Source organism: Sphaerodactylus townsendi, linkage group LG16 (assembly GCF_021028975.2).
Source record: "Sphaerodactylus townsendi isolate TG3544 linkage group LG16, MPM_Stown_v2.3, whole genome shotgun sequence".
In the NCBI taxonomy this organism is placed as follows: Eukaryota; Metazoa; Chordata; class Lepidosauria; order Squamata; family Sphaerodactylidae; genus Sphaerodactylus; species Sphaerodactylus townsendi.
The window spans coordinates 9236849-9262858 of record NC_059440.1 but is presented as its reverse complement, the minus strand read 5'-3'; the positions used below and the strand labels follow the sequence as shown (position 1 = coordinate 9262858).

General features: G+C 48.4%; 1 protein-coding gene across 2 annotated transcripts; it reads right to left on the bottom strand.

The window, feature by feature from the left end:
• BLMH (bleomycin hydrolase) lies at positions 1 to 24048 on the bottom strand. Of its 2 annotated transcripts, none has more exons than XM_048519540.1 (12): positions 23946 to 24048; positions 19820 to 20017; positions 17824 to 17933; positions 16003 to 16144; positions 14734 to 14822; positions 13870 to 13962; positions 11785 to 11940; positions 10064 to 10222; positions 9881 to 9948; positions 9337 to 9454; positions 6164 to 6233; positions 1 to 918 (listed from the first exon to the last, which is right to left on the bottom strand). In XM_048519540.1, exons 1-12 carry the CDS (start codon positions 23956 to 23958, stop codon positions 767 to 769), a joined length of 1368 nt encoding a protein of 455 aa, XP_048375497.1. In that variant the 5' UTR covers positions 23959 to 24048; the 3' UTR covers positions 1 to 766. The 2 variants fall into 2 exon arrangements, with proteins under 2 accessions (XP_048375497.1, XP_048375496.1); XM_048519539.1 differs by having other exon boundaries at positions 23904 to 23973.
• Between the last annotated feature and the right edge of the window lie 1962 nt (positions 24049 to 26010).

Sequence of the window (26010 nt, the reverse complement as noted above, 5' to 3'; positions counted from 1 at the left end):
GGCATTCAGCAATGTGGATTTATTTAAAACGCTTCGTAGCATCATCTAATTGTCAACAGCAGTCAAATAAAATCGGTGATTTTAAAAAAATGTTTTGTTTTTTTGCTCGGGCGTCTTGCATTCCTCAGTTCTGCCCGGGAGGACGTCTGAGTGGTTGTTCGGTTGAGCTGCGCTGAAATAACCAATCCTGTTGACTCTAAATCTGGTGTACCGTTTCCAAGACAAAAAACCCTCACAGATAATTCCGATTGTACCATAGTCGGGACAGACAGACAGACAGCTCATGGATAAGAAATGGACAGCCTCACCCGCCCCCTGATTTTCCCACTCTCCAAAGAGCCACCGAGCCACTGAACACCCCCCTCCTGTTCATCTCCAGCGGGTGCTCTTTGCTCCCACAAGATCGTCGCCCGCACCCGTCTTTTGTACATGTCGTTTGCTCGAAAGAATCACTTCGGGAGGAGTCCAACACACGCCGAGTGCGCCGATAAAAGAACGTTTAAAAGGACATTAAGAAGAAAGGAACGATCATACTACAATGGAAAAAGCACACGCCGACAGCAAGATTGCAGAGTTGCCCCATCCGTGGAACAGCGTAGTTCCCTGCAAAGAGCCTGCAGCAACCCGCTTGCGAACGCCGCACCTCCAGCAGTGAGCGTGGCTGCGTGGCGGCTTCGCCGCAGCTCCCGGCCTTCCAGACCCCACCATGCTTGCTTCAAGGTTGACCAGGAGGAGGAGGAGGAGGCAGCAAGGCCCCTCCGAGAGTTCACTTGGCCAGAGCGCCCATCGGGTCCCACGCAGGCAGGACTGTCGGGTCCTGCTGAAACACCGCCAGGACGTCTTCAGGCACGTGCTTCTTGTCCACCACCACCTCGTACACGTACTCCGAGAACCAGTCGTCGCTCATGATGAGATAGCCTGTGCGGAACGACCAGCAAGAAGTGGAAGTTAACAACTGGGGCGGCCGGTCTTCAGGACGTGGCTGCAGATCTCCTGGAGTTACAACTAGTCTATAGGTTACACCGCATCGGTGTCAAACTCGCGGCCTCCAGATGTTATGGACTACAGTTCCCATCATGCTGGCAGCATCATGCTGGCAGGGGATGATGGGAACTGTAGTCTATAACATCTGGAGGGCGCGAGTTTGACATCTGTGGGTTAGAGATAAGTTCCCTTGGAGAAAATGGCTGCTTGGGAAGGTGGACTCTGGGGCATTATACCCACTGAAGTCCCTCCCCAGGATCTCCCCCACCCCCCCCAGAAAAGTCTCCAAGTATTTCCCAAGCCAGGGCTGACAACTCTGCTAACAACTGTCTTTCCTCCAGCAATTCTGCTTGCTCCATAGGTCAACGGCCTTCCCATTTTTTTATCAAACCAATTTCATGACAATCCAGGATCGGCAACCAAAAACACAAACGAGAAATGCTACAAATAATCTTGTAACAGATACCATGAAATATTGATTCACATATAAATGCAAATGATAAAATTATTCCAAAGGAACCACTTCCTGTTCCTTATTTTGCGTGCTGTGGCGCAAAATTCGGCTGGCCTTATAGGATGTCTCAGCAGCACTACTGGCAAGAAGGAAGAGAGACAACAAAATGGTTTGTCCTACCAGAAAATTCAGACAAAATTAGGGTAATAGATTTAATATGAATATTCTGATAAAAGCACCAATGCAGGAGCACGTGGTCAACAGTTTCTATCATTCCTGATTGACGTGGACATAAATGTAGCACATAGAGAATGCAAAAATACCTACCTTCCAACAATGCAGATGGAAGGGCACTAAGCCGAGCTCAGGTAAATGCTCTACGATTTTTAGGGTATTCTAAAGTGTACAGATGCTTTGATGGAGCATAGTTTTTATCACTGTTCTCTACTACCAGTCCGAAAATAGTTTTGCGCTGTATCATTTTGAAAGGTGATATCCCATAACTTTTGCTTAACATCTATCCTTGGTACAACAACGGCAAGAACAATTTACCGTATATACTCGTGTATAAGCCAACCCATGTATAAGCCGAGGCACCTAATTTTACTGCCAAAACCTGGGAAAACTTATTGACTTGCGTGTAAGCCGAGGGTGGGAAGCCGGGAGGCAGAGGGAGCTCCTTATTTGGGCAGTGACATCAGGGGGAGTCACTGCCCAAATAAGGCGCTCCCTCTGCCTCCTGGTTTGAGGAAGCCCAGCCAGCTGAGTGCCTCGGGTTCCCCCTTCACCCTCTGAGGAGGGCAGCAACAAGCGGCTTGTGCAGCCGCAGGGAGGTCGTCCCGGGCCATGCCCCCAGCCTCGGCAGAGGCCTGAAGAGCCGGCTGGTAAGCGGTGACTCGTGTATAAACCGAGGGGGCATTTTTCAGCCTTAAAACAGGGCTGAAAAACTTGGCTTATACGCGAGTATATACAGTAGATATTTGAAGGGATGTCATGTTGGTGAGGGAGCAAGTTTTTCTTCTGCTGCTCCAGAGACTAGGACCAAGAGTAATGGGTTCAAGGTGAAGGAAAAGAGATTCTACTTCCTGACAGCAAGGGCTGTTTGATAGTGGAATGCACTACCTCGGAGTGTGGTGGAATCTCCTTCTATGGAAGTTTTTAAAGAGAGGCTGGATGGCCATCTGTCAGGAGTGCTTTGATTGCATTGCAGGGGGTTGGACTTGATGGCCCTTGGGGTCTCTTCCAACTCCATGATTCTATAATTCTGTGATTCTAGCTCTGCTGGTCCAAAAGGCCCACTTTGACCAGTTCCAACTGTGTCTGTCTGAGCCTCAAGCTGCCTCTGAACACCCCGCACTGGTTCAGCCCTCCTGGTCACAGGTATCGACAAACCTAAAACACAAAGGCAAATTCCTAACTGGCCAGTCTGATTTCAACTGTGCTGGGGTACAAGGAAGGGAGTGGGGAAACCGCCTTGAAAGTATCTGCACAGTTCTGCCCAGACGACCAAATCCCAGATCAAATTCCTCTCAGAAAAACTTTCCGTGCCTTGAAAGAAAATAAACAACGCAAGGACCAGACAAAACGGTTCTCGTCATCACCCGTGTTTGCTTTTGGAAACAAAACCGCAAGCTTCCGAAAATAAACAGCTTGATAACCAAAAAGGCCTTCGAATGTCCTGACCCAAGAAAAGGAGGCGGCTTCACACATGGGGAGAAGCCCAGGCAGGCAGCCTGCGACAGAGGTCAGAAATGCCTGTCCCCAGTTGGGATCCTGCCTCCCCTTTCAAGAGACAGACCCGGAGTGGGACGATCTCTGGATATCACATGACGCATTTCCCCCCAAAACTCATCCCTGTCCAATTAAGTCCCCGGGTCCAACCGTGCCTTGTTGATTCAGGCAATCTTCTATCAGCCCTCCTTGAGGACAGACGTGGGGCCTGCTCTTTCCATTCCTCCATGCCCAGCCAGGCCTCAGGCGCTCCCTGCCAAATCTAACATCCTCATTCTTCACCTCTTCCTGAAACAAGAGGACAGCCAGGGCCCAGCACTTTCCCAGCGTGCGTGCACGCGGCCCCACGCTTGGCAAGAGGACAGCCTGACCTAAACCAGAGCAGAAGGTCAGATCCGGGTAAGCAACCCACACAGCGATTGGTGCCAAGGACGTGGCGCCAGTGAAACAGGCCGCGGCTCAAGCCGGGTGACCTGGGATCAGGGTGGTGCAGCTGGGGCCCAGGAAGAGCAGCCAAGTGGGTGGGTAGGACAGCCACAGATGGGTCTCCCACTTGCTCTCGAGGGTGCGTTTGTTTTGCTCCGTTTTTTCCCCATCAACAAGCCCAGGGATCTGCAACCTGTGGCTCTCCAGATGTTCATGGGCTACAATTCCCATCAGCCCCTGGGGATGGGAATCAACTTCCCTTGGCTAAACAGCCAGGGACCGGATGTTCCACCCATCAAGGGGCAGCCAGGATGTTTGTATTGTACCAACCTCTCCAGCTTGCTCTCTGAGCACAAGATAATCTAGTTCCCCAGATAAGCCTCCACAGCTCAAGTGGCAGAGCGGGGAATCAAACCCAGTTCTCCAGATTAGAGCGCACTTGCTCTTAACCACTACACCACGCTGGAGGTTGCAACAGGCTAAGGGCAGTTGGCTAGGCTGGACATTGTGGGCGGGGGGAGGGGGGCACAGCTCCTCATCCATTCGGGACAAGGGAGCCTGTAAAGAAAATGCCCCTCCAGAGATCCCCGTCATGAAAAGCAGCCCAGCCTCTGAAGAAGAACACACAGTGAAGCTCAGGGAGCCCCTGGGCCGGCAGCAAGCTGGCTCGACCAGGTCAGCGTTGAGGAATGCCTGTAATCGGGCCAGCGTTCGCCTTGTTATTTTTAATCTCTTCAAAGCCTGAAGAGTTCCGTGCACTTGTCTTTGGCGGCCAGCAGCGAGTCTTGTGGGTGCAGGCATTTTTCACCGCTGGAGCGGCTCTGGATTTTAGCAGACTTATAAAACAGTGGGGTAAATGAAGAGCTAAAAATAGCCGAGCCGTGCTGGGGGAGGGGGGGCACGGAGCTCATTCATGCGGCCCTGCACAGCCGGCTCTCTTCCGCTGCAGTTCTGTGAAAGCCCCAGCCCTGCAAGCGAGGCTCGATGCTTGATGCAAATTATTCCCCCCCCCCCCAATGAAAGGCATTCAAGAGGCTGACTGGCTCCCTCTGGTCAGGGCGCTGCCCTCACCCCAGAGGTTTGACAGATGCGATCCAAAGCACCTTGATTTCTAAGGACAAAGCGATACAATGCAAGCGTCTTCCTTAGAAACAGTTCCCAGTGCCTTGGGGAAGGGGATGTTTGCAACACTAGTGGCAATGCAAGATGGACAGGGGCACTGGGAGACCCTCTCCCCTCACAGCAGAGAGGTGGCGCAGGCATGGAACCTGTGTTAGAAGTGTTACGGGTGCAATTTGCAAGTGTAATTTGCATGTGTTAAGTGGAATTACACTTGCAAACTGCACCCTTAACACTTTGAACCAATGCAAATGGTTCTTTCTCCCACCCTGGACATTCCACAGGCATATAGACTCCACTTGCTTTACTACCATCAGATCCTCTGAAGGTCCCAGCCACAGATGCAGGCATTACTTCAGTTCCACCGGGCCTGCAAGCCAGAGCTATTCCACCAGGCCTACAGTTGAAGACAGCAACGGCATTTTCCTACCGTAACTGGTCTCCCAGTCCCTGTCCTTTTCTTTTCCCTTCTGCTTTTCTTTTATCAACTTTATCTTCCTTCGTTCCCCTTAGTTGGGAAACTTTAAGGCACCGTTGGAAAATGAAATGGAAACTGGAGTTTTAAACTTTTTGGGAAGCCACCCCAAGTCCATAGGGTGAAGGGGGGGCGGGGGGGCAGGAAGGGAGACGGCGTATAAATCAAATCAATAAATAAATACAAATCAATTCAAATAAATACAATTCAAGAAACTAACAATAGTTTGAGCCCGTTTTGACAGGGGGGGTGGTGGTCTATCAATTAAACAAAGAAATAAATTGGGGTGCTGTGTGGTTTCCGGGCTGTATGGCCGTGTTCTAGCAGCATTCTCTCCTGACGTTTCGCCTGCATCTGTGGCTGGCATCCTTAGATTTTCTGAAGATGCCAGCCACAGATGCAGGCGAAACGTCAGGAGAGAATGCTGCTAGAACACGGCCATACAGCCTGGAAACTACACAGCACCCCAGTGATTCCGGCCAAGAAAGCCTTCGACAATACAAAGAAATAAATTGCCTATGCAGGCACCCATCCAATTACTAACCAGGGCCAACCCTGCTCAGCTTCTAAGATTGGATGAGATCCTGATAGCCTGGAGCAGGTGTTGCCCCAGGTGCCATTCGTTCCCCCCCCCACCCCCCCACCTCCTGTGAACCAGGAATGCGAGGGCACCCTCTTGCTGGGGAACACTGCTGCTAGGTTGAACAAATTGAGTGGGGGGAGGGCAGTGTTCACATGAACAAAGGAGGCTGGCTGCCTAAGTCAGTCCTTTAGTCTGCCCAGCTCTGTAGTGCCTCCTCTGATCAGCAGCAGCTCTCCAGGGCCCTCAACAGATAAATACATCCTTTAGCTGAGGATCCTGGCTTTGACCTCCCGCAGCAAAGTGGCCGGGGTGCTCCGCCATCAAGCCACATCCGCCATCAAGCCCCTTTAAGGACACCCCAGACCCAGGCCAATTAGGGCAGAAACGCTACCTTTATTTCCACGGTCTTCTCCCCACGAGTTCTCCACACGCCACTTCTCAAAGGAGCTATCTTGATCCTCCTAGAAAGGAAACATGAAGGAACCGTGAGGAAGCCCCTCTGCCAGCAACCAGCAGCAAAGGCAAACTTCCATTTGCTTACAGATTTGCGGACGAGGAGGCAGCCCCCTGGATGCAAGGAACAGCTGCCCAGCCTGCTTTCCAGAGCACCAGCTGTTAGGTCTCTAGAGCCCCAATCCCACTGTACTCATGTCGGGGCACAAAAGTGACAGTTTCCAACTTGCCATTCACAGTCTAGAGCAGGGGTCTGCAACTTGCGGCTCTCCAGATGTTCGCGGGCTACAAATCCCATCAGCCCCTGCCAGCATGGTAGTCCATGAACATCTGGAGAGCCGCTGGTTGCAGACCCCTGGTCTAGAGTTTATTGATGCCTACTTTTTTTAGGGAAATGGGGAGGCAGCCAAAAAACCCCCCGAATTTAGTGCAAGAGCCACCTATCAGACCATGAAATAGATCACAAATCAATTTCTTGACTCCCTTGGGAGAGGTGTTTGGAGAGAGCTGGCACAAGCTCTAAGTCCAAAAATATAAAAAGTCAATTGTGAATAAGGTTTTGCGTGAGGCAGTGGAGGACCCCCCCCCCACACACACACACGCAAGGGCCTGCCGAAGCACTCCCTAGACCAGGGGTCTGAAACCTGTGGCTCTCCAGATGTTCATGGACTACAAATCCCATCAGTCCCAATCAAATCCCAATCATGGGAATTGTAGTCCATGAACATCTGGAGAGCCAGAAGTTGCAGACCGCTGCCCTAGACCCTGTATTGTGGCACCTCTCGCCAAACCTGCCCTCCAGCCCGAACCAGGCAAGTCTTGGAAGGTCTGCCTGGAAGTCCAGTTAAGCCCTTAAACTGGGTCAAAACAACAGTGAGCTTAGCAGAGGCTGGCAGGGATTAAAAAGTACCTTTTGGGAAAAGAAAGTTACATTGCAATTGTGGACAAAAAAATCTGTTTGCACAGCAACAAAAAATTAAAATCTACCTTTGGGGGAGGTGGGCAAATCCACTGAGGTTTATGAAAGGCCTCTGGAAACACGGCAGTTTTTAATCTCACCGTCCTCCTCGGAATTATTTGGATTTCTGAGGGCAAAACGCGTCCAAATGTCTGAACCGCTGCCTGCCTGCTGTTAAAATCCCCGTGCCGCCATGAAGCTTACTGGGTGATCTTATGTTTCAGAGGGTGGCTATGTTGCTCTGCAGCAGAAAAGCTAGAACTGATTCCTGTAGCATCTTAGAAACCATCAAGATTTTGATGGTATGAACTTTTGAAAACAAAGCTCCCTTTGGAAAGGATATAGTAATGTGATATTGTTCATTCTTTCTTCCCCAATTCGTAGTTTTTATCCCAACTATTTTCTTTAGAAGAAGAAGAGTTTGGATTTATATCCCCCCCCCCTTTCTCTCCTGTAAGGAGACAAAAAAGGGGCTGACAATCTCGTTTCCCTCCCCCCCCCCAATAAACACCCTGTGAGGTGGGTGGGGCTGAGAGAGCTCAGAAGAACTGTGACTAGCCCAAGGTCACCCAGTTGGTGCGCATTGGAGTGCACAGGCTAATCTGAATTCCCCTGATAAGCCTCCACAGCTTAAGTAGCAGGGCAGGGAATCAAACCCGGTACCACAGATTAGAGTGCACCTGCTCTTAACCACTACGCCATGCTGGCTCACTGGTTTCCCAGTTCCGTTCATTACTTTTATAGCGTATTTCTCATGTGGAATTCGGTTCCAAATGGGACAGAGCAATGTCAGAAACTAGCATTTTAAATCAGTGTGGTCACAACGTTTTACAACATCCGCCCTCTCACGTTGGGCCAGTCACCACCTCTGTCAGACCCACCGTCAGAGGGCGAAGGAGAAGAAAGAGAACTCCATAGGTCATTTCAGCTCCTTCAACAAAAGGCTGGATATAAACCTTCTCAGTGTCAGATGACAACACTGGCCCTTTCCACACAGACCCATTAAAATGTTTTGAGGCAGGAAATAAAACGTTTCCTCCAGGGAGTTCCGCATGGCTTTCAGTTCAAAACGTTTTATTTCCTGCCTGAAAACATTTTTATTTACATGCTGTTCCCAAGCGATTCTTTTCTGAAAACGGTTTTCTGGAAGTGTTTCTTGTGTGGAACTAGTTTCTCTTGCTGTGCGGATCTCTTTAAAACATTTCCCACGCCATCCTGCAGTCCCCAAACTTCCTTATCAGCACCATTTTCTGAGCTTGGCGCCAGTCGCCTCCCACTATATCAGTTTTTAAAAATAAATGTCAGGGAGTCATGTCTACGTAGCTACGTAGACACGACCCCTAGAGAATCACAGCACGAGGCTTTGAAGTCTCGTAACATCGGATCCACAGATCTGTTAAAAAACAACAACCACGAACAACCACAAACTGGAAGCCAGGAAGTGTTTTTGAGGGTGTGAGTGCAAATGGGGATTTTTGAAAACGTTTTGAAAACGTTTTCAGGGGCTTGTGCAGAACAGGATGCTTTTTCATAAAAGTATACAATGCAACTGACATCAGAGGCGTAGCTAGGAAAAATGGAGCCTGGTGCAAAAATCTGAGTTTTGCTGCCCCCCCATGTTCGTTTGCATTTTTTGTATTTTTAGTGGGTTTTTTTCAGTTTTTGGCGTGCGGGGAGCGCAGTTTTTAGGGTAGCAGCATCAACATTTCAGGGTATCTTTAGGATACTATTCTGATGATACCAGCCAGGTTTGGTGAAGTTTGGTTCAGGGGGTCCAAAGTTATGGACTCTGAAAGGTGTAGCCCCCATCTCCTATTAGCTCCCATTGGAAACAATGGGGGATGGGGGCACCCCCTTTGGGTGTCCATAATTTTGGACCCCCTGAACCAAACATCACTTAACTTGGCTGGTATCATCAGAAGAGCTGAAAAACTGCGCCCCCTGCAGGTCAAAACCCAAAAAACCCACTAAAAAAACAAAAAACCTGAAAATTTTGCTGCACCCCCAGGTGCACCCCCAGTGGAACGTGCACCTCCCAGCCCCCTTGTAGCTACGCCTCTGACTGACATGCTCACTTGAGAGGATTCTGCAAGTGGGCTCTACACCAGAGTCCTGTATGCGGGGCAAGGTAGGCGTCTGCCCCAGAAGCTCACCTTCTCGTTGAAGGCAGTGATGACCATGGCGTGGGTCATCATGGAATCCCCGAAGATCAGCCGCTCGTGCTTGTTCATGTTCTTCACAGACACACCGAACACCAGTTTGTGATTAAATCTACAAACACACCACACATAAAAGGCCGTTGACACGGGGAAAAATAGAATCAAATAAACAGTAACCAGATATTGAGCAGAAGTAAACACAGGAGCAGTATTGGGGATCTGTGGATCCCTGTTGTGGGTTTTCCGGGCTGTGTGGTTGTGGTCAGGTAGTTTTTGCTCTGAACGTTTTGCCTGCATCTACGGTCGGCGTCTTCACAAGTGTGTCGCAGTGCGATGCGTCTCCTTTGAAGATGCCAGCCATGGTTGCGGGTGAAACATTAGGAGCAAAAACTACCGGACCACGGTCACACAGCCTGGAAAACACACAATAGCCAGGGCATTCTGGCTGTGAAAGCTGTCAACAATGCACTAGCTGGAACACAGCCCAGAAGGCAGCTTGCTGGCTCGCGGCCCAATTTGCGTCTTTGCCAACACTTACATGTTCATGTCGTTGATGCCCAGCTTGCTGTTGAAGTGCTTTCCGACATCGCAGCCAAACCAGACTGCCTGAGAAGAGAAGGATCAGATGTCTGTCAGTCCCCTTTGGGAAATTCAGAGGGAGTGGACAACCCCCACCCCCCCCCACCCCATGCCCGCAGCCAACCAAAGCAATGGACCAAACCTCTCCATCCCGAATGGAAGCGGCGGCCATCTTTTTCAGAAGCTCAATTGGCTGGTTGTTGTACAGAGTTTTTCTTCCCCCAACCATGTTGCTCAGATACTCCACTGTGTACAACCTATTGTACGGATTCTGGGGGCGGGGGTCATTGACTAGGCAAACCTGCAAAGGTTTTAAAAAATCAGAAGTAAGCCAAATTATTGGGTCATCACAAAAAGACAGAGGTTGGTTCAGGAAGATGTTTCCTCGTCTTACTGATTCCCCGCTCGGTATACACAGCTAGAACTGTGCATGATGGATAAGACCACAGGCCTTTTTGGTCCACCTCCAGTGGTGGCTGGCTAGAGACCTCTGGGAATGCAAGGCACAGGTGGGGACAGCCCCTTGTTTGCTCCCCGCAACCACTATTCCTCTGAACATGGAAGTTCAGTTTAGCTAATACAGCTCATGTATCAGTCGAAAGCGTAACTTTGCTTTATCGGTTTGTCCAGCCTTATCATAGAGCCATCTAAGGTCAGCATTACGTTTTGTGGTAATGCATAATTTCATTATGTGTCGGGAAGAGAAATAATTCAGACTCTCAGCTCACCTTCCTGACACTGTGCATAACTAGTGCCTCCAAGTACATTTTCAAGATCTGTTCAGGGTTGATCTATACCAGGGGTAGGGAACCTGCGGCTCTCCAGATGTTCAGGAACTACAATTCCCATCAGCCCCTACCAGCATGGCCAATTGGCCATGCTGACAGAGGCTGATGGGAATTGTAGTTCCTGAACATCTGGAGAGCCACAGGTTCCCTACCCCTGATCTATACAGTACACTCAACACAGAGCTGCTGCTTAGAATGGTCTTCCCATCTTCCACCTCCCCCCCTTACAACAGCCATTGTGAAAATTGTTAAGATCCTCCATTGTGATATCATCATCATGCATTATTCCTTCTCGATGGCACCCAATGATACAAGAGAGAGAGATGGGGGAAACTATCAACATAGAAGAACTAGTTGTTACACCCTGCTTTTCTCTACCAAAAGGAGCTTACAACCACCTCCCCTTCCTTAACCTTTACCCCAAAACAGGCACTTTGTAAGACTGGTGGACTGAGAGAGTTCTGACGAAACCGTGACCAACCCCAAGGTCACCCGGCAGGCAGCATTTGTAAATGAGTCTGGCTCTCCAGATTAGAGTCTGCCACTCATGTGAAGGAATGAGGAATCAAACCTGGCTCTGGAGACTAGACTCCGCCATTCTTAACCGCCACACCACGCTGGCTCATAATGAAATCACAGCACACGATGAGCGATGTTATGTGTTACAGGGATACTGGCTTCGGCTGCAGTCTCGTGTTGTGCCGAACACTAAGTCCCACCCTTCAAAACACACCCAGCCAGGTTCATTTCACAAACCTGGAGCCACGCACAGCCTACCAGGTAAACCTCCTACTTCTGTGGTTCTATATCAAGAAATGCTTTATGCTGTGTGGATTTAGGGAGTGCCAGCTGGACAAGACTGGAAGCAAAGGTTTCATTGGGGGGGGGGGGCAGTCACATGTACCCAACGAAGGAAACCGAAAGTAACAAAGGCTGCCACGGTTCCAGGTGAAGTCATTGGGCCAAAGGGAGAAAGGTTAAAGTGGGCCACGCCTATCCCTTCTAAAAGCATCAGCGAAAGGTGTCAACAACGGTTCCAAGGGGCTACGTTCAGGAATTTTCTGCGTTACCCAACTTTGCTTTCCATATCGAAGACGGGCTTGACGTGTTCCTGGTAGAACTGTAACGGGGAGACTGGCCCGATCTTGTGGTAGGCCTTCTCCTTATCATAGAACTCCCAGCAGAAGGTCTCCGGTGGGCTCCCGAGGCAGATGGAAACTATTCGAAACACCTGGCAGGGAACAGTAAGACAATAGAAGCGTGAATACGATTGCCTCTGCCAGCCGGCCAAGGGGATTCCCAGCTCTTGACAGCTCAGCGAATGTCTTCAAGACCAAATACCATGCTGCTTGTGGCTTCAAAACGCCACACTGCCTTTTTCCTAACCAAGTTGCTGGATCGGCGTCAGACCTATGAATCCACACAACGACCAGTCCTGGATTTCTTGAATCAGAGGCCTTTATTGAATTGGACGGCATGCGCCTGATTCCACATTCTGATTGCACATTCAAAATCCCCACAGTATAACCCCCCTGAACTCCCAACCTGCCCCTTCCCACATAATGTGAAAGTGGGGAAAGTGTGGGAAAGCGAATATAATCCCCAAGGCCGGATGGGAGATAGCAAGCCATCTGGCCGAGACCAGAGATGCCTCTGTTATCAAAGTACCAAGCAGATAGGAGGGAAAGGAAAACACCATAGAGCACAGAGGCCCCGTGCAGGAAGCCCAGCCCCAGCATTGAGCACCCAGAGCCAACCTAACCATCAGATGCCTGCCACGGGCTAATGTGCTTCCCCCGTTCATCCCTCCCCGGATCATTTTCACCCTGCTGTAGTGTCGTATCTGTCTGGACGCCATTCTTGGTTACTTTATAACCACAGCTTGCAAACTTGTTTCATGGTGCAGTCCAGGGGTGTACAACTCTGGCCCTCCAGATATTTATGGACTACAGTTCCCATCAGCCCCTGCCAGCATGGCAATGGCCTGTTGGGAGATTAGGGGACGTGTGAAATGCTGCCAACAGGCCATGTGCATCCCTGGAGGACCCCAGAGGAGACACTGCCATGACCCAAAGGTAACGGGAAAGTGACCTGTCGATCACTCTCCCTCCGCCACACTTTCCCCTCTCCAAGACTTCCTGTGCCAAAGTTGCCTCCAAGAAGGAGAAGAGAGCCCGCTTGCTTGCTTGGGACAACTGTGCCGACAGCCCCAACTCTGGCTCTTTTAAGGACACCTCTGCCTCTTGCTCAAAAACTTAAAGAAGGAAGACAGCAAAAGGAAGATGTCCTTGATCCAAAGGTGGGATTCAAGCATGGAATGCACTACAAAAGCCTGTCACACACCCAATGTTGCATTGAATGGTAGACCACATCTCCCAAGGGCTTTCACTAAAGCAGGAAAATATGAACTGCCAGGTGGGGGCAGTTCCTCCCATGGAGAGAGTAAAGGTCTGGGGTGGTCAATGACCTGAGTCCTTAACTTCTGCAGGGGAGTTCCTGTATGGCTTTGGGCAAGCCACTCTCCTCCTTTTCCACTCTTCATCTCCATGTCCTCTATCCTCTGCCCATGCAAAGAGTGCCCCCCAACATGAAAGTGAACAGGGGAGCCTTAGAAATCCACACACAGAGCCTTGGATGGTAACCACAGAAGATTTGCATTGTTCTTTTCCTGCTCTTTGCATTGTTCTTTGCTGCCCTCTTGTGCAGAAAACCTGCACTGAAGCTCCACGTTGCTTTTCAGCATTAAGGAAACAAAACACAGCACACGACTTTTCAAGATTTTGCAACGGTCCTAAGAGCATCCTGCTACAAAAACAAAGGGACCTGTACAAAAAAAAGCAGGAAAGTCTGGAGACTGCAAAGGTCTAAGTGAGGGGGAAATAAACTGTATCTTAAAATTAAGTATCTTAAACAAACCATTGTTGATTCAACTTCCTTTGTCAGGCTTCCGGGGTGCTAGATGTTTTTCTAGACAGCTAACTCCTCGATTTTGTTATTATATAGTAAAATATTGCACTGTTTCTGTAAGCCAACCTGAGGCAGGAAGGCAGCTTCAAAACACTCCAAAAAATATTCTGCCGTGGCCGGGTCTCGAACCATCTGGAGACGATCAGACTCAACCCAGAACACTAGCCCGCTCTTCCTCCCAAAGTTAGCTCACCTCCTCTATCATGGTGTCCACAGCAACTGCAAGCTCGCCTTTGTTGCAGCCTGTCTCGACCATGTTTCGTAGTCGGATGCAGTATTCCCGCATCTGTACGAGAAGCAAAGAAACAACGTTCGGAAAAAACAGGTCCGGAAACGACTAAGCGCATGTCTGTTGCACACAACAATGATAGCAAAGTTTAGGCTGCGCTGTATGTTAGTGAACCAAACATAAAGCAGCAGAGACCACACATTTTCGTTTGCATCCAGACTGCAGAGATTAGTCCCCCTGGAGAAAATGGCTGCCCCTCCCCCTCCCCCTTTCTTGCATGCCACCCCTCACTCCCCTTCCCTTGCATGCCACCCCTCCCCTCTCCCTCCCCCTTCCTCCACTAGGGTTGGTGGGCTATGTCCAGATGATGAGCTCCCTCCCCCTCCCTCCCCTGCATGCCACCCCTCCCTCCCTCCTCCCCTCCCTCTCCTTCCCTTGCATGCCACCCCTCCCTCCCCTCCCCCTTCCTCCACTAGGGTGGGTGGGCCATGTCCAGATGCTGGGGGCCCCCTCCCTTCCCTGCATGCCATCCCTCACTCCCCCTCCTCTCACTCCCCTTGCATGCCACCGCTCCCCCTCCCTCCCCTCCCCCTTCCTCCACTAGGGTGGGTGGGCCATGTCTGTGTGGCATTAGACCCCACTGAGGACTCTTTCTTCCTCAGGATCCAAATCCCCAGGCGTTTCCAAACCTGGATCTGGCAGCCCTAACCCCTCCCACCCCCACCCATGATGGGAGGAGACAGATCTGGCAACCCTCATAATTACCTGGTACATCTCTGCACAGAATGTTTTAGAGGAACCAAATGCCCCCTCATGCCTTCCAGTTACCTTATGGTTCAGAATGTCATTCATCCTTCTGGAGGCCTCTGTGGTATGCGATTCTGGAAACAGCTTCTTGGGAACAACACCATATTTTTCTAAGAAGCAAAATTGTAGCCACTGATCAGAATCTCTGGCCAAGGGAAAGAGAGCTCTACCTTCTGCACATGTGCAAAGCTGCTACACAAAACGATGACGCAAATTATGCACAGAGCTCACTGGCAGAATGAAACAGAGTCGAGACAACTTTTCTAGGTGGAAAAGCTTGTGAAAAGTTGATGTCCAAATGTGAGAAGAGCTTGACGCTGTTGCCTGTTTCGTAGTAAAATTATTCCACTTCCTCAGTAATAGATTTTAATCTTGCCTGCGTAGTCAGAAGTTATTACCATAGGACAGTGTTTCCCAACCTTTTCGACACTGCGGTACCCTTGACCTTGCTCTTCATATCTCAGGGTACCCCTGAGGTTTGTTTGATATATTTTTTTAAGGTTTTTGTCTGTAGGTGGGGGGAGTGGCAAGCAGGGGGAGGGGAGGGAGTGTTGACAGCTGCGTTGTTTGTTTGCCTAAATTCGGCATGGATTGGGGGGATTTAGAGGGAGAGCTTCCTTTAAATCTCCCCCCCCCCCCATCCATGCTGAATTTAGGCAAATAAAACAATGCTGTTTTTCAATGTTGTTTAAAGAGAGCCCATGAGGCTTCCAACCACCCCCTTTAAAATCCATGTGATTCCGGTGTGGGAGGGCAGGCGGTAGCATTGTCATGGTTCCCCTGGGACATACTCATGGCACCCCAGGGTACCACGGAACCCTGGTTGGGAATCACTGCCATAGGATATGCTGTTTTGGAAGGCAAATACAAGAAAAGTCCTTACAACCAGAGGCTGTGTGCCTGTTCCTTAAATGAAGTGGATACTCTAGAACAGGGGTCTGCAAACTGCGGCTCTCCAGATGCTCATTGACTACAAATCCCATCAGGCCATGCTGGCAGGGGCTGATGGGATTTGTAGTCCATGAGCATCTGGAGAGCCGCAGGTTGCAGACTTCTGCTCTAGGACATAAATTCAGAAGTGGTTTGCCATTGCCTGCCTCTGTGTGGGCTGAGAGAGTTCAGAGAGAACTGTGACTGGCCCAGGGTCACCCAACAGGCTTCATTTAGAGGAGTCATTAATTGAATCGGGTTCTCCAGATTAGAGCTGGCCACTCTTAACCACCACACCACCGCCGCCTCTGCAGCATGCTCAAGCCTCCTTAAAAGTCCTGAAGAGCCATCTTCACTTACCAATAAGGTTCACAAGCATATCCCACTGCCCACCGTCATTGGAAGGGTTGGAGAGCAGGAACTGCACCAGCCGGCCTTCCACCGGCTCCTTCTGCTGAGCCGTCTCCACGTACGCGTGCAAGAAGTAGTAGCAACGTTCGATCTGGGAAGGACGCAGAGGGCAATTAAAGTGAAAACCCACTCAGTCACAAGTCGTCCACCAACTGCTTCTTTTGCCATGATCGAATGTTTCCTGAAGCTAGGAGTGACCCTCTGTAGGTAGCAGGCTTCCCTTTCTTATTTCACAAGGGGGTGGCGGTTAGAAAGAATTGGAGAAATGCCTTCTGTCCTAACCTGGCTTCCCTTCTGTATTGATTTCTTCTCGTTACCAAATTATAAGCGGCCAACTCTGATACGCCAGGATAAAAATGCAAGACCAGACCTGTACACTGATTCACTCCCACATATAAAAACCTTGACTTACAACAATGCATGACAATCATTATTAAGTTGATTTCATTGTCTTGCCAGCAAGTTTGTTTTCATACTTAGCCTAAGTGCCCAGCCTTTGGATGACTGAAGCATCTTGTTTGTCACCATAAAGAAAGGGAATGCAATCAAGATACTTGAAGAAGAAGAAGAAGAAGAGGAGTTTGGATTTATATCCCCCCTTTCTCTCCTGTAAGAAGATTCAAAGGGGCTTACAATCTCCTTTCCCTTCCCCACAACAAACACCCTGTAAGGAGTGTGGGGCTGAGAGAGCTCCGAAGAACTGTGACTAGCCCAAGGTCACCCAGCTGGCATGTGTGGGAGTGCACAAACTAATCTAGTTCACCAGATAACCCTCCACAGCTCAAGTGGCAGAGCAGGGATCTGGTTCTCCAGATTAGATCGATATGTGACTTGTAAAACGCGGTTAGCCTTCCCCCCCAAAACTTTCAACTCCACTTGGCTAAACAGCCAGGGACCAGAAGTTCCACCCCTCAAGGGGCAGCCAGCATGTCTGTATTGTACCAACCTCTCCAGCTTGCTCTCTGAGCAACTGCGACCCCTTGCCCGCAGCCATTGCCGCATCTCTCACCCTGCTGCACCCCAGTCTTGGTTACAACACGAGCAGCACTGCTAAGAGGACTGCTGGATTAGACCAAAGTTTACATAATCCTGTTGCGCAAGGCCAGGGATTCCTCTAACCCTGACTGGCATAGGAGGTTTCTGAGTCATTGCCATACCGTCAGCTGGGTGGTGGTTGAAAAGGGAGAACTGGGAGCAGAGAGAGAGTCCTAATTCTCACCCGAACAGGGTTCTCCCGAGAAGCCAGAGGCCACGAGAAAGCCCACGACACCTGCTGGGCTGTCATTAAAAGGGAAAAGGCAGTGGCCAACAAGGAGCTCCAGACAGCGCAAGTGGTGGCAGCCCCCTCCCCTTTTGATCTGAGGTCATGGGGCTAAGTGAAGGCCAGGGGGACAAAGTCAAAAGGAAGGGGAAGCTCTCTCTTTCTGTCTTCTCACTCCACGTATTTCACAGTTTTACAATCCTCTCCTGCATGTCTGGACACACAACGGTGAGAAGGATGGGAGTATTGATGATCCCCACACACAGCACACAGCACACGACTGTCCTGCCATAGCTAACTTGTATGGGATCTGATCCCAAAGCCTTCTAGTCCAAAATCCTGGCATCACATTGGCTCTTACCTTAGTAAAAAGGGAGGTGCTTTGGAGGATTCATGGAGGCCCAAGGCAGAAGCCTGAATTGCGCCCACGCACAGAAAGAGAAGCCTGCCAGGTTTACCTACACAAAAGCCTCAAGCAGTAAAACAAAAGGGCTTTCCGCCCTGCAGACCTTGTCCCAGAAGAAGAGGTAGGACTGGCTGAATTCAAACTCCTCAACGTTGAACTTTTTCATGAACGGGAGACGCATCACATTCAGACAAGAGAAGATCCAGCAGCGCCCTGCGGATTGGAGCAGTAGGCAAATGTTACCAGCGTTGAAACACAAGGGCGTTTGACACCGTTTACAGAGCAAGAGACAAGAGACGGAGCACACAAAAGTGTTGTGGGTTTTCCGGATTGTATGGCCATTTTCCAGTACCATTTTCTCCTGACGTTTCGCCTGCATCTGTGGCTGGCATCTTCAGAGGATCCTCTGAAGATGCCAGCCACAGATGCAGGCAAAACGTCAGGAGATAATGCTACTGGAACATGGCCATACAACCCAGAAAACCCACAACACTCTAGTGATTCCAGCCGTGAAAGCCTTCAACAATAGACCGAGTACACTGTCCTACACAATGCGTATCTTGCCCCAGCAGTGAGCTCCCCACTCTGCTCCAGCTCTGCCAACAGAGCCACAAAATACTGGCACCCTTGAGTATTTTCACTAGCCCATCTGCTCACACACATTTATGTGTGGTACATCAGCAGTCTGAGAAAGGAGAAACCCCCCCAGCTCTCCTCCAATTTACAAAGGTATCTCTAGCTTAATCACCTCGAGGCAACTACTGACAGTAACAACACAAGAGTGTATTGACCTGCCTGAGTCACTGGCTTCTAGACGATTGAAATCACTGAGCATTATTAAATACTGGCTCAACATTTTCCCATTTTCACTCCTGAAAAACAAAGCAATAGATATATTGGATTTGGTCTGCTGCTGCTAAGCAGGAATCTCTGTCTCTCAGTACGACTGTTTTTTTACACACGCACTTGTAACAGGGGTCTCGTGTGATGCATTTTGTGTGAAGCAAGCTGTCCTCATATATGGGTCACATGAAGCAGTGTACACAAACAACAAATAAATAGAGACTGAGATAATTCACTGTCATCACAGTACACAGTGTTATTTCCAGCCTATAACTGGATTGGCTTTCCGCTCTTAACTTCCAGCACAAAGTTTCCAAGAGCTGCCACCAGAGAGATGCCAAGGCAGAGCTGGTCATCGCTCAGAGAATGACAGCCAACGGCTGCTTCCAGTTTTCAGAAGACACGCCGGCTGTGCGTGTCACTCTAGACTAGCTGGGCCCAAAACCTGTCAGTGGAGTCACAAGACAGCCACAGCTTTCATGAGCCACAACCCCCTGTGAGCCTCTGTTGGCTTCTAGCTCATCAATAAAAGCTCGTAAGTGGAAGCCCCATGAGGCACAAGTGGTAAGCTGCAGTACTGCAGTCAAAACTCTGTTCAAAACCTGAGTTTGATCCCAATGGAAGTACGTTTCAGGTACCTGGCTCGAGGCTGACTCAGAAGAGAAGAAGAAGAGTTTGAATGTATACCCCACCTTGCTCTCCTGTATAGAGACTTGGAGGGGCTTATAAACTCCTTTCCTTTCCTCTCCCCACAACTGACACCTTGTGAGGTAGGTGGGGCTGAGAGAGTTCAGAGAGAACTGTGACTAGCCCAAGGTCACCCAGCTGGCATGTGTTGGAGTGCGCAGGCTAATCTAGTTCCCCAGATAAGCCTCCACAGCTCAAGTGGCAGAGTGGGGGATCAAACCCGGTTCTCCAGATTAGAGTGCACCTGCTCTTATTTATTACATCACCCTGGCTCAGCCTTCCAACCTTCTGAGTTCAGTAAAATGAAGACCCAGGTTGCTGAGGGTAAAGTGAACAACTGGAAAAGCACTTGGACATTTTTTGAAGACTGTCTGTGCCTGCTTTCTAAGGCAGGAACTATTCTGGCAAGGAAGACTCCCTGGTGGTGGCTGATGGGAACATGTTCTGCCTTGTGGAAATTGTGACTAACACTAATCCTGGCAGCCTCTTTGCATTGTCATAGCTAAGGAGAGGTTCTTTTCCAGAGAAGAGTGCTTGTTAACCTGCCTCTTTGAGGAAATTTCCATTACCTGAGTTCTTCTGATTGGTGATGGGTTTGCCCTCGGCAGGTACTGCATGCTGGAACACCTGGAGCACATCTTGTACCACACCACGCTCCAGACACACCTCCAGAGGGTCTGAACAGGTTGCGACATTTTGGGCCAGCAAGAACCGAGGCTCGGCTCTCAGGGCTTCGGCAAAAGCAGCGGCTTTCTTAAAACTTAACCCTGCAAAGACAGCATGATGGTTAAAAGGGATCTATCAACAACTCTGTGCTGAAGAATAAATATGACTCCATTTGTCAGCAGCATATGAAGAAGAAGAGGAAGAAGAGTTTGGATTTATATCCCACCTTTCTCTCCTGTAAGGAGACTCAAGGTGGCCTACAAGCCCCTTTCCCTTCCTCTCCCCACAACAGACCTCTTGTGAAAGTTCCAAAGAACTGTGTTCCAAAGAACTGTGAGAGTTCCAAAGAACTGTGTTCCAAAAAACTGACTAGTCCAGGGGTAGGGAACCTGCGGCTCTCCAGATGTTCAGGAACTACAGTTCCCAGCAGCCTCTGTCAGCATGGCCAATTGGCCATGCTGGTAGGGGCTGATGGGAATTGTAGTTCCTGAACATCTGGAGAGCCGCAGGTTCCCTACCCCTGGACTAGTCCAAGGTCACCCAGAAGGAATGTACCAGATAAGCCTCCGCCACTCAGGTGGAGGAGTGGGGAATCAAAACCGGTTCTCCAGATTAGAATCCACCTGCTGATAACCACTACACCACGCTGACTCAACAGTGCAAGCAACAGTGCGAGGTAGGATGCTCAAGACTCCCCAGAATGCCAGCATGCCTGATCCCAGTTGACGGATTGCCCACAGCTTTTGTATTTCATTCAGACTGTTTAATTTGGACCAGCATGACTTGAAATTGTTGAAGAATCTCCGGAGAGCATTCAGGTTTGCCTTGAGTTTCCTACACTGCTTCTAAAACAACAATTTTCTCTCGCCCTTTCTGCCAAGCCACAGTAATTACTTTGCGTTTTTGTTTCTACTTCCCAAAACTTTATTTTAAAAATTCCATATATTAGCCCCTCAAATTGGAATACAGAATCACAATGAATGAATTCATTTATTACACTCAAACATTTCTAGGAATATCACTTTTGTCCAACCTGAACCAAGCAACCCCACAATTCAATATTCAGGAATTTCAATTATTTTCACTTGATTTCTTTTTAGTTAATTGTTTTCTTATTACATTTTTAATTAGATAAACAAATAGTATAATAAATCAGCCCAAAATAGAGGGAGAGGGTAAACACACAAGGAAAATGGATGATGAGGCACAGGGAAGGATTTAGCAGAGGGCTGCGAGAGGAGAAAAAGAATCAGAGAAAAGAAAAACATAACAGTATATTATCTTTAATATTTTTAATATACTGAGACTAATGTTTTCAACTATTTTGATTAATAGTTCAGACTTCTTAGTTTGGTAAAGTCTGTAGTGTCTTTCGTGTTTCTTCAATCTTAGGATAATGCTGCATTTTGTAGTTCAAATATACACTTCTGTCCACAGCTGCATGGAATATGGTAAACACCTGCAGAAGTAAGAAGGTTTCTTTTGTCTTTCACTGATCATAACGTTAGTTGCACTTCCTTGGTGGGTTTGTAGACGGGCTGTAGCTTGTGTTGTTTTCATCAAGTTTCCTATCCTGACAGTGATCCGTTTTATATAGGGGTAAGTATAATGTCAGAAATCTGCAGTGGCTGGACATACATTAACTCAAACTGAACATAAAATCTTATTTGAAGAAACAGAAGTGCTTGACAGATCTCCTTTGTCAGATTACACAGAGGAGCCATAGAAATACATAAACGTCAGCACAGTTTTAATAAAAAGGAAGATCTTTTGAAAAACAAACAAAATCTGGCTGCTTGTACTAAAAGCCATCAAATTAAAACTTCAAAAATTTCAAAAGACTCTTCAAAACCACGCCGCCGCCACTCCTCTTCTTGAACAGTTGACAGTCAACATCACAAGTGTTTTACACTCACCACTATAAGACAAGACTTAAAGAGACCATTTCTAAAGATGATAACCACAGGTTCTGACGAAACACCAGGAATAAAGATATACAGAACAGGGCTGCATAACCTGAAAACCTCACAACAAATATCTAATTCAGAAAGTTAGAAACACAAAGCTGAAAGGGACCCTCAAGGGCCATTTAGTCCTACCCCCTGCACAATATGAGACAATATGGGAAATTCACAACTCCCCCCACTCCCCCATTGATTCATGCCCAGAGGAAAGCAAAAATCCTCCTAGATCCCTGATCAATCTGGCCCGGAGGAAACTGACAATCAACATAATCCTGGGCATGAGAACTGAGAACTGACTTATCCATTCCTGTTCTTCCTCTCATGAGCTGCCTAAGTTCACAGAAGTTGTTACAAAGATGACATGGAGAAGGGAAGAGGCCACGAATTTAAAAAAGCAAGTGGGCAAACATTATATATGAGTTGGTTGTGGTGGGTTTTCCGGGCTGTCTGGCCGTGGTCTGGTAGATTTTGTTCCTAACATTTCGTTTGCATCTGTGGCTGGCATCTTCAGAGGTGTATCACAGAGAAGTCTGTTTCACATTGTGTCTAGTGAGAAGGGAAAGTTTAGTGTGTCTAGTGAGAAAGGAAAGTTTAGTTTCCCTTCCCTAAACTTTCCCTTCTCACTAGACACAATGCGAAACAGACTTTTCTCTGGGATACACCTCTGAAGATGCCAGCCACAGATGCAGTATACTGCTAACTTCTGGCATCGCAGGGTATACAATGGTGATCTTAAGCCTGGATGTGCTAGCATTGGCCAGAACTTGAATGTGAGCTACAGATGAAATAAGATAATAGTCCTTAATCAACAATTTAAGTTTGCGATGGATTCAGGCAGGAATCTGAACCTACAATGTTAGTAACCCACTTCAGGAGATTCCAGAAAGAAAGGCTGAATTAGAGTTCATCATTAGATTTGATTGTATTAATCGAAGTTTAAAACGGAGACGACACCTGTCTTAGATATCACAGATGCCTGGGCTAGCTCAATCGTGCCAGATGTTGGAAGTGAAGCTGGGTCAGTCCTGGTTCGCATTTGGATGAGAGACCACAAAGGAAGTCCAGGGTTGCTACAGGGCGGCAGGCAGTGGCAAACCACCTCTGAGCATCTCTTACCTTGACATTCTCACCAAGGGTCACCATATATCATCTGCCACTTGATGGCACTTTCCACCACCAGAGACGTTAAAGGGCTTAACATAACTATGCAGACTCTTTTGTGAACGATCCTTGTACATATCGTGCGCTTTTGCATAAAGGCTCACAAACAACGTGCCCTCTTGCCAGGACCATTTACCTTTCCCAACCTAAACATGTCTGCATGTGCATGCTGACTAAGAAGTGAGCATCTGATGAAGCCAACTCTTCGACAGGCGGGTGCATTTTTACAGAGCCGTAAAACACACTCTTTGTTTTTACAGTTTCTTAAAGCATCCCCCAAAGGCAAAAACTGAGGCGGTGAGTTATTAGGCACCAGGAAATAGGGACAAGTCGAAGCACATGTGTAAACCCCACCCCTAGAATCCCATTCATCAGATACACCAAAGGCACTGAGATGTAGCACACCAGATAAGAAATTTAGCAAGAACCTGATTCTAATCTTCATTTGTACCTTGGCCAGTCACTTTCCCTCAGTCTGGCCCACCTTGCAGGGTCGTTGTGAAGACGAAATAAAGTAGGGAGGATGCTACCTTGAGCTCTCTAGAGGAGGACAAGGGTTTTTTTTAAAACCGAGTGCCAATTTGCTTGTATCTATAACAAGATAGATATTTTACCAACTTAATAATGAAGCTGCTTACAGATGCCTAACTGAAAGATTGAGGCTCCCCAGCCTGGCTGCGGGAAGGCACTCTGCCCACGCTCAGGGACACTCTCCTCCCTTGGCCCCAAGGCCACCGGGGGTGGTTGCTCGCCCCTGAGGCGGGTCCTGGGGCCTCGCTCCCCCCTACTCCACTCAGGGGCATCCCCCATCACAGCCAATCTCCATGGCAACCCCACAAACCATCTCCCCTGTGGGCCGCACCCTTCGCCGTCGCCATGGCAACATCCCCCTCCACGCCGGTACCTGGGAGGCTCATCGCCAAAAGCGTCTGGTCCGCCAGCGCTCAACGACAGCGGCAAGAAGAGCCGGGCAAGACGCGGGGGGCGGAAGCGGCTCTTAAATAGCCTCGGAAGCAGGAAACGGCGGCCGTGACGGGCAGCGACGAGGGACAAACAGAAACCCCTTTCGCTGAGGAAACGCTTCTTAAAGGAGCCGCAGCCCTCTTCGAGGCTAAGGCTCTCCAGTGCAAGCCAGTAGGGATGCCGGATCTATGCCTCCTTTTTATCTCCTTTTTATGCGTCCCCTCCCTTCCTCCAAGGTGACACACATCAGTTCCCTCCTCCCTAACACAGCAATCCTTTGAGGTCAGTTAGGATGCAAATGTCAACCCATGGGATTCTTGGCCAAATGTGGATTTGAACCGGAGTCTCCCAGCTCTTATTTCTCCACCGCATTGGTTCTCTGCCCCAAGGCCGACAAAGTGGCAGCCCCTGAAGGCAGATGCAGAGCGGAAATAGGGGTGAGATAAGAGAGTGGCAGGGTGCCCAAGGCCAGAGCTTTCTAGGTTACTGAACAAGCAGGACTTGCCCTGTAAAAGCAATGCAGGGTGCCCCAAACACTGTTCTGGGTGGCAGCCGGGCACGCATAGATGCTCACGGGCTAGAGATCCGAGGAAAATTTGCACATGCCAGACTGCGAAGGGAGTACCGGAAGGGAAAGAAAGGATGGAGAACAACCATTTCCTAAAGGAGGAGAGGGGCAAAATATCTTGGGAGGGGGATGTCAGAAGCAGCACAACAAGATGGAGGCCAAATGTCATTTTTTAATTAAATACAATCACAATAGCAAATTCATTTTTCTCTACAGGAAAGAAAGTGATTGATAAGAACAGCAAGGCTGTAATCCAAAACACCAAGGAAAGCCCGCCAAGAAAAAATATATGCAGACATTGTGAAAAGGAATCACAAGTCTCCTTTTTTTCATTGACTAAGAGTACACCTTCTGAGATAAATATCAGACTAACCCAGCTGGCTTTCTGGAATTATTAGGCAGAAATTAGAATATAGGCTGCTTTACAAGGCATAGGGCACAACTTCTTATTTATAACATGCTAATAATTGCCCGAAGCCTCCCTGTAAATGTTTGTCCTCCTCGTAAAAATAAATACTTCTTTCAGCACTTTCTTTCCTTCTAGCACGAGAGGCACGATTAGGAAGACTGTCCCCATTTCAATTAAAAGCTAATTTAATTAAGGCTCATTTCCATTTCTTCGTACACGAAGCTGTGCTCTTTTGTCAATTTGAAATAAGCTGGAAATACACACAAACCGACTTTCTTCTGAACAGGTAGAAACGCCATCCTGCCTCTGTGTAATCAGTTTTTGCAAATTTTAAGCTGATTCTACACACTGCAATAAACATTCCTCATAAACATTAGTTCAGCTTCATTCATTTCTGTAGTTTCTTTCCATTCAGCATTCTCTGATTTTTACTGGCTTTGTCATTAGCTTACAAAGCTGTGGGTATATCTCCTGTCCTTTCCTCCTTGATTGCTTTTAGAAAGGCAGAAAGTTCCCCCAACCATTTCTTCTTTCTGGGAAACCTGCAAAAGCTTATTCAGCCAAACATACAACTTCAGAACATACGAACGGATAGAGGAAACTTACTCACTGCATCCTGCCACAAGTTAGCAATTTTGTCTTATGGTAAAATGATGTAATTAACATAATATTCCCAAATAATCTTTTAAGGAAAATAAACTGAAAACCCCATTTTAAAAAACACCCAGCAAATATGTGATCCGGGAAACAACAATCTGTTTTGTACGTACTTGTGAGTCGAAAGAAACTCCACCTGAAACATGCATCTCACCAAGACACACTGAAAGTTACAGTTTGGCAAACCATTTCAACACATACCACAACAGGCAACAAGTAATGTTATATAATATCTATGCTTATCTCCAAAAAATGGACTTCGACTATAAATATAACCTTTGTAACTCACAGAACATGGGGGAAAATGATTTCTTCAGTGTGAAATAGACAGGTGCTGCTGGGGAGTTCTGCTGTGGGGCACAAGAACCAGGA